This window comes from Mustela nigripes, chromosome X, assembly GCF_022355385.1.
Source record: "Mustela nigripes isolate SB6536 chromosome X, MUSNIG.SB6536, whole genome shotgun sequence".
In the NCBI taxonomy this organism is placed as follows: domain Eukaryota; kingdom Metazoa; phylum Chordata; class Mammalia; order Carnivora; family Mustelidae; genus Mustela; species Mustela nigripes.
The window spans coordinates 116,034,953-116,052,171 of record NC_081575.1 but is presented as its reverse complement, the minus strand read 5'-3'; the positions used below and the strand labels follow the sequence as shown (position 1 = coordinate 116,052,171).

General features: G+C 40.6%; 1 protein-coding gene across 2 annotated transcripts in view; it reads left to right on the top strand.

Annotated features, from left to right (window-relative positions):
• FRMPD4 (FERM and PDZ domain containing 4) overlaps positions 1 to 17,219 on the top strand; it is an 843,416-nt gene that overhangs the window by 38,287 nt on the left and 787,910 nt on the right. For both annotated transcript variants that reach the window (XM_059384955.1, XM_059384959.1), the window contains exon 3: positions 14,057 to 14,180. In XM_059384955.1, the coding sequence (XP_059240938.1) occupies positions 14,057 to 14,180 (124 nt within the window). The remainder of the gene's footprint in view (positions 1 to 14,056; positions 14,181 to 17,219) is intronic.

The following is a 17,219-nucleotide window of genomic DNA, read 5'->3' as shown; positions in this document are numbered from 1 at the left end:
TCCAGGTAAGTAGTTCAGGTAATAAAGGACTGCAAACATTGAGTTTAAGCAATAGCAGGGGAAATATGGTGTAAAAGCACAGTTCTCAGTTCTGGGGTCTTGGAAATCCACAGACAGCTGCTGAAGGCTCAGGATAGACAAATTCTGTGAGCTGTAGTGATGATCTCCAAACGTGTTTGTTCACACATCATCTCAGCAAAAAATGCTGAGATCGGCCATGAATACTGTGTGTGTATTTCTAGATTATACACAGCAGTCCCCTCATACCTGTGGTTTTGCTTTTCACGGTTTCAGTTACCCTTGGTCAACTGCTGATCCTTCTGACGTTTCATCAGAAGATCAGTAGGAGCTCAGTGCTCCATCACAGTGCACATCACCAGTCTTACATCATCTCAACACACAAGCATTGTGTCATCTCATCATCACAAGAACTGTGAGGACACCACAATACGATATTTTGAGGAGATAGACCACATTCACATAGCCTTTATTATAGTATATTGTTATAATTGTTCTATTTTATTATTAGTTATTATTGTTTATCTCTTACTGTGCCTAATTTATAAACTCTATCGTAGGTATGTATGTTTAGGACAAAACATAGCGCAGATATGGTTCGTTACTACCTGTAGTTTTAGGCATCCACTGGGGGTCTTGCAATGCATTTCCCTTGGATAAGGGAGGATAAGTGTACTACTAAATTAATATATTAAGAGATCGTCAATGAGAGTTTTATTTATTTTTTTAAGGATTTCTTTATTTATTTGAGAGACAGAGAGAGAGAGAGAGTTGATGAGCAGGGGGAGGGGGCAGAGGCAGAGAGAGAATCTTCAGGCAGACTCCCCACTGAGCACAGAGCTCACGACCTGAGCCAAAACCGACAGTCGGATGCTGAACTGACTGAGCCACCGAGGTGCCTCTCAATGAGACCTGAGACTTTTAACATACATCAGGTTTAGTAAGATTTTGCAAAGTAATGGACTGAATATGTCTCATGGTTTCTGTAAAAGTTTTAATTCCAGTATACTTAACATACAACATTATATTAGCTTCAAGTATAAAATATAGTGATCCAGCTCTTACATACATCACCAGGTGCTCATCATGACGAGTGTACTTCTTAATCACCATCACCTGTTTTACCCATTCCCCCACCCCCTCCACTCTGATAGCCATCAGTTTGTTCTCTGTAGTTAAGAGTCTGTTTCTTGGTTTCTCTCTCTCTCTCTCTCTCTCTCCCCCTCCCTCTCTTGCTCTCCCCCTACCTCTTATGTCTTCGCTCATTTTGTTTTGTTTCTTTAATTCTACATATGAGTGATGTTATATGGTATTTGTCTTTCTCTGACTGACTTATTTCACTTAGCATAATACTCTCTAGTACTATTCATATCATTGTAAATGGCAAGATTTCATTCTTTTATTATGACTGAATAATATTCCATTATACACACACACGCACACACACCCAACATATTCTTTATCCATTGATCAGTCAAGGGACACTTGGGCTGGTTCCTCATAAAACCGTGAGGTTCATAATATTATTGAAAAATATGGTAATGGTTTGTTTTTATAGTCTGGATGTTTATTTTTATTTTATTTATTTTATTTATTTATTTATCACAACTAGGCAGAGGGGTAGGCAGAGAGAGAAGGGGAAGCAGGCTCCTTGCCAAGCAGAGAGCCTGATGAGGGGCTTGATCCCAGGACGCTGAGATCATGACCTGAGCTGAAGGCAGAGGCTTAACCCACTGAGCCACCCAGGCGCCCCTGGATGTTTAGTTTTAAAATATTTTGCAAATTTTGATGACTTTGTGCTACCATTAGCCAGTTTCTAAAATAGAAATATACTTTTGTGCTGAGATTGATGGCTAACAGTACCGTAGGGAGCCTTCTTAATTTCAATGTTGTGTGGCTGATTTCTCCTTGGATCTGATTGTATCAGTATTTTTCAAGGACTGCATATCATAACCTATTGGTAGATTATAATATTAATAGCACAACCTATTGGTGGATTATGCTATTAATAATAGCTAATACTACTTTTTAATAGAATAAAAGACAAAATGTTAGATACAATACAAATAAGTATTGTTTTAAGAAACTCTTCTTTTGGTTATATACCCCTATCTCTGTATCTGTATATACTTACACATCTATATATAAATACCTAAATACAAAATTATGATGTGAAATGTGGTAGTCAGATGCTTTTGAAAGTACTGAATTGCATCATTATTGTTTTTGTCCAGGGCTTGTCATTGTTCAAGAGGTTATAATAGAAGAAGGAGAAACGTAAACTCTATTTTCTTGCTTTTCTCTTGTGCTTGCATTATTTCAATGAGTGTCACACCTTGATTCCTTTACACAGAGCTTTTTAAGCCATTCATGAGTTGCGTGAGTGTTCTTTTAGTTCCAAGTGGAGAATATAGTCTGCAAATTCACTTAGCCAGTATCAGCTGCAACAAAACAAAAGTATTCCAGGTGCCTGACAAACCCTTTGGTAACTCTTTTCCCTCAGGAGATTTCCAGTAACATACTCGGCTCATTACCGTCAGATATCCCAACTGAGAGAGAGTACCACTGACGATCTTTATATGACTTGTTAGCAAAGCTTAATTTCTTTCTTACTATTTTAGACAAAAAACACGTTTAAATTAAAGTGCTGATACTGTTATCTTGCAGCCGGGTGGATTGTTTTGGGTCATGCCTGGGGGGCGTGGGTCCTGCTCTGTAGACACATTCTCTAGTTGCAGCCACCCCTGCCTTCTGTTTTGACCTCCTGTCACACCACTGTACCTGCTCTAGCCTGACCACATGGAACATCCCAAACAAGTTCCTGCACAGGCCATTTGAATCGGTGCTTCTCACTATCCCACATGATCCCTTTGAGTCTAGATTTTGCCATCATGTTGCATTTGGCTCAAAAGATACCTTCCTGAAGAGGACCTTCCTGATTATTGTATTTCATATAGCCCCCTCCTCTTTCCACAGCCCTAACCCTCAGTTACTCTCGATTCCATTATTCTCTTCTACTTATTTGTTTTCATAAAAGTTATCACTATCTGTTTAATCCTACCCCCACAGTCTAAATCTGAGCCTTCTAGATGAGCCTCTAGAATGAGATATTGTCTCCACAGTATACCCCAATATTCCCAGGATGTTTTTGGGGGGGGGGGCTGGTAAATATTTCTGGAGAGATTCAACAAATGATTGAACATTTCTCCTGTCCCTCTGCCTCACTTGAGCCAGTGCCTTTGGATCTAGTTTTCTCATTTTTCTCTGAAACCAGTTCCTTCCCATGGTATCAGTTGGCAGAGACACTGTATATTGAAGGGTGGGTGGTTGTAGGATAAGCCAAATGCTGTGAGAACTCCCTGGAAGAAATGCTCATGGACAGGGGTTGGGTAGGGATGCTGGTCCTGGAAGTCCTGATGGTTTATTTTTTGGTAATAAAATGATAATTCCACTTACGCATTTGAGAACAGAGACTTACAACTCCCGATGAATTATGTTGTTAGCTCTAAAGGACATCAAAATTTTATGTCCATGGACAATTTCCATGATCAGAAATTTGATCTTCAATTGGAGATGTTTTCTTGAGACACGGTTAGTAGAGACTGCTAAATTTTATCCCTGTAGACAAAGTATTACACTCTGAATTTGGAGTTAATCGACTGTACCTAAATGCACCACCACCCTGCCTTATGTGTGGTACTCGGTAGACTCTTAATAGGCATTAGTTAGATGAATAAATAAATAAACATAGTCAGTCTTGGGATTTGGGTCTGGGCTGGCTCTGACATTATTTAATTGTGCACCGTGGATCAGGGTCTGACAGTCCAGGCCTCCACCAGTTTTTATAAACAAAGTTTCATTGAAACACGGACATGCTCGTTTGTTGAAGTATTGCCTTTCACATGCCAGCAGCAGAGTTGAGTGGGTGTGACAGAGACCATATAGCCCACAAAGCCTAAAATATTTACTACTTGGATATTTACAGGAAATTTTTGCTGACCCCTGGGCTGGAGAATGTCACTTAACTTTCCAGGGCATTGATTTTGTCATTCGTAAAATGAGTTAAATGGACTCAGTGGTGTCTGAAGTCCTTCTCAGATCTCACATCTGTATTTCCTGGAATCCAGGAGACTATGTTTGGGAACTCAAAGTGATATGGATTTAAGGTTACCCTCAGTGTCTTCTTAGAAAAGAAGATTTCAAGAAGCTATGTGTTCATTAAATGAGCATAAATATTTTACCACATGTGTCTTAAAGACGTGTGGAGCATTCCAGGTTGAGTTAATTTCTCTGGTTTGGTGTTTAAGTGCTTGGATCAGCAGACTTACTGTGCTGCTTAGTTCCTTCCCACTGCTTTTACCAAAGGCTTTGCTAAAGTGAAAGTCAAGAGTTTGTAAAGAAACTTTGAAAGGTGGTTTTGCTTATTATCTATAATGCTTTAGGTGTGGGTCTAGTATATTGAATTAAGAAGTGAAAAATCATGTTAAATATAACATTAAAATCTCAGCTGAATTTCTTTGACTTACTATGAAGTTGTTTATGGGCCAGATAAGAAAATTATTAGTTGCTTACATCTTCCAGAAGAAAAATTCTGGTTTGGGAAGAAAAAATTGTCTATTAAGTTAGAACCAATTACTTTATCTCAATTGATTTTCTTGTTTTGGGTTTAAATTATGAATGCTTAAGCAAATAAAAGCCTCATGGATACCTTTCAAAGATCATTAGATCTGCAGATACTTGGTTCAGGTCACAGAATTTGCACTGGATATTTCTTCTTGCCATCTTTGTCCTTAGCTACTCCTATTTCCATTGCCATACCCTATATCAGAGATCACGGAAGATGAGCAAATCATGGAGTCAGGAGTCTCTAACAAACTGAACAAAAAGAAATGGAATACATTGAATTTTTATGTGAGGACAAGCAATGAATTACAGTTCAGGGACTCTATCCCTTATTCATTAAACATTTGTTGAGCATCTACTATGTGGCAGTTCTACACCAGGAGCTGGAATATCTCAGTGTTATGTTATCTTTTACAGAATGCTAATCTATAGAAATTTAGAGATTTCACACCATGATCCCACTCGATTTTCACACAAAACGTTGAGAGGGAATCAGAACAAGGATTCTGTTCAACCCTAAGGTTTGTGTGGACCCTTCTGGGGGAATATTGGAGTGGATAGAGTAGGGAGGTGAGTCCAGCCTGCTCCGGCCTCCTCACTTACCCACAAGATGGGATCTTGCTGTGTGAACTGGGGAACACCAGGCACCTCACTGACCTGAAGTTGGGGAGCAGAGAAAGGTCAATGACATGGTACTCATGCAGGGCAACCTCTGCATGCAAGAGGTATGATTTCCTAGTTTATGTCCTACTCTGTCTCCCAGACCCAAGCAGGAGGCTGGATTTTCAGCTCACAGCAAGAGCATCCCTTCTGGGTCTACATAATTACCAGATAACTCTGGTGCTCACCCAACACCACCCCCCCACCCCCGCAACCAAACTAAAAGAGCTCCTTCTCACTTGGGAGTAGAGTACGGGTGTCCATGAAACGTGAATATTCTTTGCACATCATCCGTCAGTGTCTGATGACCTAATAATAATAGAAATAGCATCTTAGACCTGTCGATAGGTAACTCTTTGCCTTTGGGTAAGTAACTCCCTGAGCCATAACAAGGGAGTTGGACTAGATTATCTTTGAGGTCTTTCCCAGTTCTTACTTCCCATGATTTTTGGACTTAAACTTGATTCCCAAATTAACTCAGTTTATGCAGGGCTCATGATCCAGAGATATCACTGTAGCAGATGCTGTCACGGCAGTGCCTGTTCATATCCCCTTGGCACTCCCCGTTTCTGCAGGCTTTCACTATCACTCTGCCAGAGGCTTTCATCTGGCTGCTGAGACATGCTTGGGTGGAAATGCAGGGGAATTCAGATCCCCAGCAGTGGTCCTCCACTGAGGCCAAATGTGAGCTGAAGAAAGACATTGCAGCGTTCTTTTTCCTTGGGGGAGACAGTTCTGAAGTGGGTTCTCACTTACCCACAGCAGTAACTTGTTGGTTAGTGCACACCACATTGACTTCCTTCTCTTCCCTCTCTTATGTCACCTCCCAAATTAGCCACTTGCACTCACATCCTTCTCTGAGGGTCTGCTTCTGGGGGAGCTCAACCTAAGACTAGCCCCAAGCAAGTCCTACTGCAATTCATCTAGTAGCATATGCATTAAATCACAGTGGTCCGTTCCTTGAGGAATATATCTTGTTTACCCCGACTAGGCTTAGCAGATTTAGCAAATAAAAATTTAGGACTCCTAGTTGTATCTGAGCTTCAGATAATATCAAATAATTGTTTAGTATAAGTTTATTCTATCTCAAATATTACATGGGATATACTTACACTAAAAAAGTCATTATTTATTTGAAATTCAGATATGGTGGGGGTCCTGTATTTTACCTGTCATCCTGAATCCCAACTCTCATTGGGCAGCTAGACCTGTTCCAGAGCTGAGGAAAAGAGGGTGATTGGGATTGGCTTAGCAAATGTAGAATGTAGAGGGAGTGAATAGCAATGCTTTAGAGATAAGGACATATCCTGTACCAAATAGGAGATGGGTGTAAAGTGGTGGATGAGGAACGATCAAAGAACTTGAGCAAGAAGGCAAAATCCGGGTACAACAAAACTGCAACCAGCCATCTCAAACATTGTGGGGAAGGAGATGCCAAAGTCAGTGAACTTGCCCAGACATTAATTCATTTCTCTAGCCCCGCTGCTTTGCGCAGTACCTGGCTCACTCTGGGTACTCAGTGAACACTGAATAACTGGGTAGGGAAGGAAGATTGGCGGAAATAGGGAATTCTCTTTTGTGAGCTTTATGGAAAATGCTGCCCACTAAAAACTGCACGGGGCCTTTTAGAGCAATGACTTGCATCTGATTATAGAAGCATAGAAAATATGAATTGCTGTGTGAATTCTAAGTAATGAGCTTTTCTAACCCTTTCCTCATTTCTCATTGCAGGGACCATTCAACTTAAATCTTTCATGGCTAGCCAGGTTTTTGAGTGCCACTTGTATGTTCAAAGCTAATTTAGCTAATAGCTAACTTATCTGAACCTCGAACAATATTACTGGAGCATTTAGATTGACAGAGGGAGTTTAGGATGAACATTCCCCATTCAATTTCAGAAGATTGTAATCAATTTATATTTTTAATGACATTTTCTTTTCTTCCTGCAGGGAAAGTAGAATCTCATCCTATGTTTATTATTTCTAACTATAAGTTCAAAGTTGAAAAAGATTGGTTTTTATCCTCAGCAAGCTATGTGAAATTTCCTAACTCTTTTATAGAGAAAATAAAAGGAAATACAAAAATAAATGAATGCTATAGATAACAGAAGAGTAGTGTTAACATGTCCTCAATTTTCATTAAAGTCACCTTTTATTGTTACTAGACAAAAACATTTTTTTATGAAACTCTAATCAGGCCAGTCTCCAAAGGGTGGTTTCAACTTTGAATCATTCATTCTATGGCTGATATATCTTTAGAGTTCATTCTGCGTTAACAGTATGTCAACCACATGAGAAGGGCAGAAATCTGTATATGGAGAAATACCAAAAATGCACCTAGGAATTCAAAATAATATACATCTTAATGTAAAATTAAAGATGTATTTGTTCTAACTTTTCTGTCAGTAGTATAAGTTTTCTCTGATGCTATAGAGCTGTTAAAAAGAAAACCATAGACCCCAATTGGAGTCACTTATACCCGGCCCACCTCACCAAACCAGGGCTTAATCCCTAACCTAATCGCAGTTTCAGACTTCCCTGGAAATGTAGTCTTAATGGGTCAGTCTGGAATTTTCTGGTTAGCACCAGTGAGGTAATCTGCCACATAGACTCTCTTCTATCCCCCAAAGGGAGATGATGTAATCTGCTCTTTCTTTATCTCTGCTCCCTTCTGTCTATAAAAGCCTTCCATTTTGCACAGCAACTTGGGTTCCTTTATACTTGCTGGATGGGATGCAGCCCAATTCATGAATCATTCAATATAGCCAATTAAATCTTTAGGTTTTACTCTGTTGAATTTTTGTTATTTAATAGAGCCAATGATGTTACTTTGAGGTTTATTACCAAATCTGCATGGTACTGTCATAGAAGTATGTAAAAGAAGTAAAATGAGGTCTCCTCCTGTCTGAGAGTGGCAGGGTCAGTCATTCAGACCAATTCCCTGGATAAAATATTTTTTATAAAGCTTAAAATTACCGAAGAGCTGACAAAAGCACAAAAGTGAAGAAAGATGTAAAATAACACGCGTTGGCGAGGATGTGGCGAATCGAAACCCTTGTGCATTGCAGTGGGCATGAAAAATGGTGTAGCTGCTGTAGAAAACAGTTTGGCAGTTTCTCAAAAAGTTAAACATAGAAATACCATATGATCCAGCAATTTCACTCTTAGGTGTATATTCAAGAGAATCGAAAGCAGGAACTCAAACATACTTGTACACCAATATTCATAGCAACATTTGCCGCTCTAGGCAAAAGGTGGAAACAACCCAAGTGTCCATCAGCAGATGAATGGATAAAAATGTGGTCTATCCATTACCATGGAATATTAACTCATCTATAAATAGGGGTGAAATTCTCATACATGTAACAACACGGATAAACTTTGAAACCATTATGTTAAGAAAAATAAGCCAAATACTAAAGAACAAATACTGTGTGGTTTCACTGACATGAGGTATCTAGAGTAGGCAAATTCATGGAGACAGAAAGTAGAACAGATTTTACCAGGGACTGTGGGAAGGGGTTATGGGGAATTACTACCTCAGGGGTATAGAGTTTCTTTTGGGGATGATGAAAAATTCCAGAAATGGATAGAGGTGATAGTTACATGGCATGTGAGTGTACTTAATGTCACTGAACTGTACATTTAAAAATGGTGCAAATTTAATGTTATGTATATTTAATCACAGGGGGGAAAATGAAGGAGAAACCCGACAGGTAACTGAGCACAGAAGTTGCTTTTGACCTAATAGCATTTACCAATTTTCAGAAAATTAAGACCTATTCTTTACAGCCTCCTGCATCAGGAGAGACAGAGAGCAAAGCATAGAGTCTTTTTGTTAGGTTTTTAATACTCATCTCATTAATTTTATCATGATTGTGTCCATGAGGTTTCTGACTCAGAGACCGACTATCAGTAGTGTTCTTTACATAGGAATCATTGCAGTGGGTCGGGAGAGGGGGGTAGGGTTGTAGACATTGGGGAGGGTATGTGCTATGGTGAATGCTGTGAGGTGTGTAAACCTGGTGATTCATAGACCTGTACCCCTGGGACTAATAATACATTATATGTTTATAAAAACATTTAAAAAAATTAAAAAACTAATAATCATTGCATTGGCTCATTTGCCCCCAATCTTACAGCCTGGGACCTCACAAAGAAAGTCAGATAGAAAAAAAATCTCTCCTTTGAGGGACCAGATGGTCCATAGGTGAGGAATGGAGAAGAATGCATGTTCCCTGCTCATGCATAAGAGAAACAGGCAATTGTTTTCCCCTGTTCTCTTAAAAAGAGGGATTAAAACTTTTGCTTCTTGGGGATAGGGTGAAAGGATCTTGGGTTCTCACTCTAACCTTTTTTTTTTTCCTTTTAATTTGACAGAGATCACAAATAGGCAGAGGCAGGCAGAGAGAGAGAGGGGGAAGCAGGCTCCCTGCTGAGGAGAGAGCCAGACATGGGGCTTGATCCCAGGACCCTGAGATCATGACCTGAGCGGAAGACAGAGGCTTTAACCCACTGAGCCACCCAGGTGCCCCTCACTCTAACCTTTTAGAATGTATCTTTTTAATGACTAGCTAAGCCTGAATGACAGGTTTTCCAAGGCCCTGAGCCTTTTTTTCCCTTGAAATGTTAACACATACCTCCAGAGTTAGGAGAATCTCGCTGGAGTTCTCTCAGTATCTATCCTGTTCTACGTGACTTTCCCAAGGCTTGCTCTTGGCTCTGAATCCCAAGTTTTCAGCAAAATTTATTCAGAAATCCCCACCTCTGCAGAAACACAAAAAATATTTTCTCTGCACCCACCCTGTTGAATACCACACTTCAAAAATTTTGATAAAGTTCAGTTTATCAGCTCTTGCCACTATTTAATAATGATTTCCCCATAAGATCAGGACCAGGGCAAAGATCTCCCTGCTCACCACTTCTATTCAGCATTGTACTGGGGGTTCTAACCAGTAAATTAAGGCAAGGGGGAGAAGTGGGGCGAGAAGGACAGGAAGAGGAAGAAGCAGAACGGATTTCATTTGTAGATCACATGATCATCTACGTAGAAAATGCTAAAGCATCTACAAGAAGCCTACTAGAACAGTAAGTGAGCCTAGCAAAATTATACCCAAGTACCTGTAATGTATGGCAGAATGTGATAGCTGCTTTATAGAGATACTGTGTCCTTCCCGAGTACTGAGGTGGTGAGATTAATTCTCTTGGAGAAAGCGGAAGGCATCATAGGAGGTCAGCTGTGAATCAGGTGTTTGAGGGAAGATTGATTTTGGTCAGGAGGAAGGCAGTTGACGTTCTAATGGGAGGACAGAGAAAAAACAAATGTTTGGAGATGGAAAATCATGGCACTGAAATGTCAGACCTTGAATGTCAGACCTAGAATTAAGGACTTGATCTGAACAATTTGGAACAATTCTCAAAGCCTTCCTTAAAGTGTTATAAAATTATCTTCTCAGCTATAAAATAATAGTCTTATTTTCCTGTTGACTAGTCAAAAAAGATGATTATGTTCATAGGTAATTTAAAATCACTCAGAGGGATACCTGGGTGGTTCAGTTGGTTAAGCATCTGCCTTTGGCTCAGGACATGAACTCAGGGTCCTGGGATCGAGCCCCGCATCAGGCTCCCTGCTTAGCAGGGGACCTGCTTCTCCCTCTGCCTCTGCCCCTCTCCCTCCTTGTGCTCTCTCTCTCTGTGTCAAATACATAAATAAAATCTTAAAAAGTAATAAATAAAATCACTCAAAGTGTACCTTAGTATTTTGGAGTAGGCAAAACAACCCAGTTTGATGTAAAAACAAATGAGAACATGACATGAAACGTTTCAAATGTGCTGCTCTTGGATATTTACCATCTCTCCATAGAATCCTAGAATATAGGCTTTTTGAGGGTAGCAAAACGTGATCTAAGTCTTTCATATTTGCCACTGTGCGGACCATTTGGTAGGTGTTTAATAAGCCCTTGCTATCCAGCAATGATGCAGAACTGCAGCAGTTCACTCGGTAGCTCTTGACATTATTAAAAAATGAGCGTTGCCAAGTTAAGAAAAAACCCCTAGCACACAGCCAAGGAATAAACATGGGAACAGGCTGGAAATAGATTTATTTCTTGAAGCTGTTTCTTCGAGGACCCAGCACTTACCTGGAGGGTCCTTCCCCCCATCCAGGCCACACTGAGCATCCTGGACATTTCCCAAGGCAGACAGCTTCCTCCTCCTCCAGTCCAGTTCATAGAGGAAGACATGGCTTACACATTTCAGGACACCAATGTGCTCTATTCGATACTTCGTTTCTCTTTCCTATCCCAAAGCACATGGAGCAGGCATCTTTCTTCCTCTGCCTATTCCGTACCCTTTTCTCAGAGGAGCCTGAAAGCACAAACCTCAGCACTTCAGAGACTGACCCCTCCACACTAATTTCTAGAATAAGCCCTGGAGTGGACAGGTGGCTGTACTGACACAGTTTACCATGTGGGGAACTTGCCTTCCTTTGGGTCACACCCACTCCTACTCAGAAAGCAAATTCTGAGGCCCCGAAGGCTGTTCCTTCTCCCAAGACAATGTCCTGTCTGCAAGATTGCACCCTTAGGCGGGCCATCCTTCTTAATGACAAGATGTCCACCATCACCTGTGGACTCGAACTGCGCTTTTGCTTTTGAAACCATCTGCCTCATTTTCCCAGTGTTGAATGTAAATAGACTGCTGTTAATGTATTTAACTGAAAAGACTTCTTCTTCTTCTTCTTCTTTTTTTTTTTTTTTTTTTGCACTAATTTTGAGGCCCATAAGAAAAAATCTCAACTGGGGTTAGTTAAGGTTACACGAATAAGCAGGGAATCTATGTCCTCATTATCTCTGCCTTGATTTGTTTTGCTGTCAAAGATCAGCTCAGAATAGTTTGCCAGAGCAAACCTTACTTGCAACGGGATGACAGAAACCAAGGTAAAATGAAGGATGTGTAACTAAGGAGAAATTAGCATATTTTAAACGGCAGGTTTGGGAGACTTACAAACTATAGTAGTGTATTAGTTAGGACTCTCCAGGAAACAGAACCAATAGAATACACACATGCACACACACGCACATATTGGGACAAGGGATCCTAGAGGTATATTCTAAGGAATTGGCTCGCGTGATTCTGGAGGCTGAGAAGTCCCATGATTCGCCATCTGTAAGCTGGAGACGCGGGGGAGCCACGGGTATAAGTTCTAGTCGGAGTGACTGAGAAGACCCATGGGCCAGCTCAAGACTAGGCAGAGAGAGCAATTTCCCCCTTACTCCCCCTTTTGTTCTATTCAGACCTCCAGTGGACTGGAGGAGGCTCACCCACGTTGGGGAAGGCAGTCTGCTTTATTGAGTTTATGGATTCAAATGTTAATCCATTTGGAAGCACCATCACAGGTACACCTCGGATAACGTCTAACCAAAAATCTGGGCACCCCATAGCCCAGTCAAGGTGACACAGAATTCATCATCACAGGTAGTGAGCAGTTTAGCAAATATCCATGGAGAGTTGGTACTCCCCACCCCCGATATGTCTCCATTCTGACAAATTGAACTGGCCACCTGCATGTCAGTTGTATGGTTCACCCACAGCCTTCACTTTTCCCACCACCTGTCTTTGGCAGGAGCCTATCTCAAATGTAAATCCCCTTCTTCCTCTTTGGAACAACTTCACCAAAGAAATGAGTCTAGCACAGTGGGTTCAGTTGGGCGGGATTGTACTTCCTAGGGGATATTTGGCAAGGTCTGGAGACATTTTTGATTGTCACAGCTGGGGAGATGCTGCTGGCATCTGGTAGTTCAAGGCCAGGGATGCTGTTCGGCACCTTCTGATGTAGAGGGCACCCCCACAACAAAGAAACACCCGGCCCAAAATGTCAATAATGCAGAGACTGAGAAATCCCGGTCTAGAGAAAAAGAAGCATTCCAAATTCCAATGTGCCCCCGACATCCCCCATCTTTGCCACGAGAAACCCATGCTTTCTCAAAGCTTCCCGGACTGGCGTTTTTCCACTGGGTTTAAATTACTGGGTAGGATCTAGCCTAAAAATTGGCAACTTTTGAATAGCTTTAAGGTAGACATGCTACCGTATCAAATTTGGATGAAACACGAGAAAGCCATGAGAGAAGTCAGGCAGCACTTTGAAATCTGAGAGAGCTGTGTGAGTTGCGTGCGGGTGGCTTCATTCCAGCTCATGGCGCAAAACACCCCATAGTGAGTTCTCAGAAGACGAGAAGCGAATATTCATTTTCGTCAGAGGCAAACGCTGAAACTGCAGTTGTGACCTCTTCAGACCTTCAGAAGGTGCCAGTTCATTCCCAGTGTACTACCACTTTGATTCTAACGGCACTGGGTTGTCTTGCTTCATAGTGGTCAGGGGCAGAACTTCAATCAGAAGAAATCTCATTTCTGGACTGGTCGGTTTATATGCTCTATTCCGAACCTGATTGCTTTTTTCTTAAATGGGTAACCTGTGCAACTTTGCTCATGGTCAGAAAAAAAAAAAGTCCCTGTGAATAATTTACAAAAGACAGAGCTGCTCCTCTTTTGCATCCTTAAATCTCTCCGAGCATGTGATTGTCTGAGCGTATCTGGTTTCCAAGTAGCTGAGTGATGAAATATGATTGGCCTCTCGGCATTGATTCCTCCTGTCCTTCCTCTCTCACTCTTCTTGCCTAGCAGTTAGTTGTTTGCGAGGATACAATCATTCTTCTTTTAAAAGAATAAAGAGCGAAGTTCTTTCTTTCCATCCTTAGGAAAAGGTGGGCTGTTTTGCCTTCCTACCATGGACGAGGATCTTGAAGGAGAGACTTGGCAGACTATTTCCACTCCCTGGGGCTTCGGCCAGGCAGTAGAGGATGAAGGAGAACATACCTGCCAGTGAGTACTAGTCCTCAAGTACAAATATCTGGGGTCTTATCATTGTTTTCTGAGATTAGCTTATGTTTTTTTGTAAGATGAATTTAATTGGACATGGGTTGAAGACCATGTCTCAGAATTATACAAAAACGATGCCTTTGATAGAAAACCGATGGGATCCTTATGAGTTTTGTCTCAATAATTCTAATTTTTAAAAAGAATATTGGAGGTGAAGCAGGAATATCTTGTCAAAGAAAAGTGTGACAACCATACACTGCTTTGGCTGTTTATTTCCTTAAGACTCACTGTCTAGAGGCACTTTTGGGAAGAGAGAAACTGATTTTAGCTGCTCATCTTTATATATGGTATTATAATAGGTTATCATTCACAGTAAACTTTGGACTACGCTTTTTGCAAGGGAAATTGGATTGTGCTGTGCTTATTTTCTTTTAAAAGTAGTAGCTCTCAGTGACAAATGTATCTATCAGGATGAAAAGTTTTGATTTTGAAACAGAAAATGCTCTATTGGCTATACACATTAGTTTGTATTTCATTGCTTCTTTATCTTCAGTGGTCTTGATAAATAAGTTTTTCTACTTTGGAAAAAACTGCTTTTTACAGAAAGTTCAGATCCTTGATGAGTGGCTTATGGTTTATATAAATATGTAAGTCTTTCTTGAGGTTGTTGAAGTTTCAAATGTGAGAAGTTTGTCAGTAATGCATACACTTTGGAATGCTAATTGGAAAGTTTCCAGTCATTCTGCTATTTAATGCTTTCTCATTAATCACTGGCACCTATGAATTTGTTTAAATGCTATTCTTTCAGCAGATTCTATGATTATTGAGTGTTTAAGCATTGCAATGAGAACATTGTGTAGAGGCCCACATATAAAAGAACTGCCACAGGTTAAGAAAAGCTCTCCAAATGGGTAAAATTCATTAGCCTTGACTTTTATCACGACACTTTGAGCCAAATGTGTTTAGAGTTGCCATAATTTTCCATAGTAGTAGTCACTTGTTAGCACTGTCTGTTTTAAAACATTTTTACAGTTTGCATGGGTGCAAAGGAAACCTCTTTTTGTTATGTAGTTCATTGTAGAGAAAATTTAGAAACAGAGGTTGTCATTCTATGGGATTAAAATACACAGGACTGTGACATTTTAGAACTGGCAACTATGATGTCCCCAAACTGTTTGCTTGTGCCATCATTTCATTGGAGAACTTTTCTTTTTAGTGTGCACATTTTCTTCCTGATTTCATACCTGAAAATGAAATGATTGACTGTATTTGGATTAAGGAGAATGACTGCTTAAGCCCTAGGATCCTGAGATTTGTGTCTCTTGCTTGCCTGATCAGTAACATGAAAAGAAATAGACTCAGCTCCAAGCTCATTGAAGCGTATTGTTTACAGGTTGGGGAGAAAGTAGGTAATGAAAGAGATAAGAAATACTGTAAATCAAAATACTAAAGCCAAGCCACCAAATTCCAGTTTGATGGTTTATTGGCCATGGTTTTAGCTCCATGTATCCCGTGACAAGTCTCGTGTGTCTTGTTTTATTAGAATTACTGCTAGATAAGTTTCTAAAGACTGAAGTTCTGTGTTACCCATGGATGTGCTTAGTCATTAGATGATCTGAGTTAGTATATTATTAGTTTTCTTTTTATACATAAAATATGATTTTATTTTTATGACTCAACACAAAAAGCAAACCATTATTATTACTTCAGCTCATGTGTAGAGTGGAGGACGCCATCAGGTATAGAACATAGAACTCTTAATGGGGTTCAGGATTCAATGGGCAGGGGCAGTCTTCACGGAGCAAGTGCTGCCGGTCCCGTTCACTCAGAACTGAGTCTCACTCGTGCTGCTGACTTTTCACAGGAATAAGATCCAAAATCCTTAGTCTGTCCTTCAGCCAGGCAGTACAGGCTCCCTAGACTGGGAGGTCCCTGGGAATGGTTCACTTTCCTGAAGTTTTATAACCTTCAAAATTAAAGGGACTTGAGGTTGTTTTTATTGTTGATTAAAGAGCACCTGGTTTTTCTTTGCCCAGTAGAGTAGCCCCACAGAATGGTTAGGACCGTAGTTTCCAGAACTAGTCTGACCTGGGTGTGCACCCTCCTGCTTCATTTACTGGCTCTATGGCTTTGGGTGACTTTGTCAGTTTCAGTAAGTCTTAGTCCTCATGTCTGTAAAATGAGGATCATACCTACCTCATGGGGATAGAGGGGTAAGTTAGTTCTTATTAGGAACATCTCCTTTCCCAGTGCCTGGCTCATCCAATTATCTGCCTACTGAGGATGATTCTTACTGTTCACAGGTAAGCTAGGAGCAGTGATAGCAGAGCCTTTCAGAAGCGATCTGGATCGCAGGCCTTCAGGTCCAGCTTAAGTTTGAGAGGAAGTTATAGATTATGTTGCTGTATCTTCTGGTAGGAAGATTCTAGTCTTCTAGTGGGAAAAATGATTCATTTAGAACCTGGTAGGAGGAGTGAGTACAGGCGGGTAGGAAGGAATGTAATACTTCTCTGCAGTTTCTTTGGTTTTTTAAACACAAAGCTTGGTAGGAAGTATAATGAAAACACTAGAGAGGTTAAAAATAGAAGTAAAATAGGATGAGTTGATTTCTGCTTAACGAATATTTGTGGATAACCTACCAATGTGCTGAGCGCTGGGGCACGAGGATAAAAGTCAAGGCTACAGTAGGGTGCCGCACTACACCTACTAGAATGGCAAAAAGGACAGCTGCTGGCAATGCCAAGTGCTAGCCAGGATGTGGAACTACCGGAACTCTCACTGATTTCCAGGACAGTGGACCAGTCAAGTGGTATAGCCACTTGGGAGACTATTTGGTAGCTTCTCATAAAGCTTAATACATGTTTGCAGTAAAACCCATACAGTCCCATTCCTGGGTCTTTACCCCAGAGAAATGAAAACTCATGTTCACAGACAAACCTTTCACAAAAAGTTTATAGCAGCTGTATTCAAAATTGCCCCAGACTGGAAACAGCCCAAACTTCCTTCAACGGATCCATGGATAAACAAACTGTGGTAAATCTT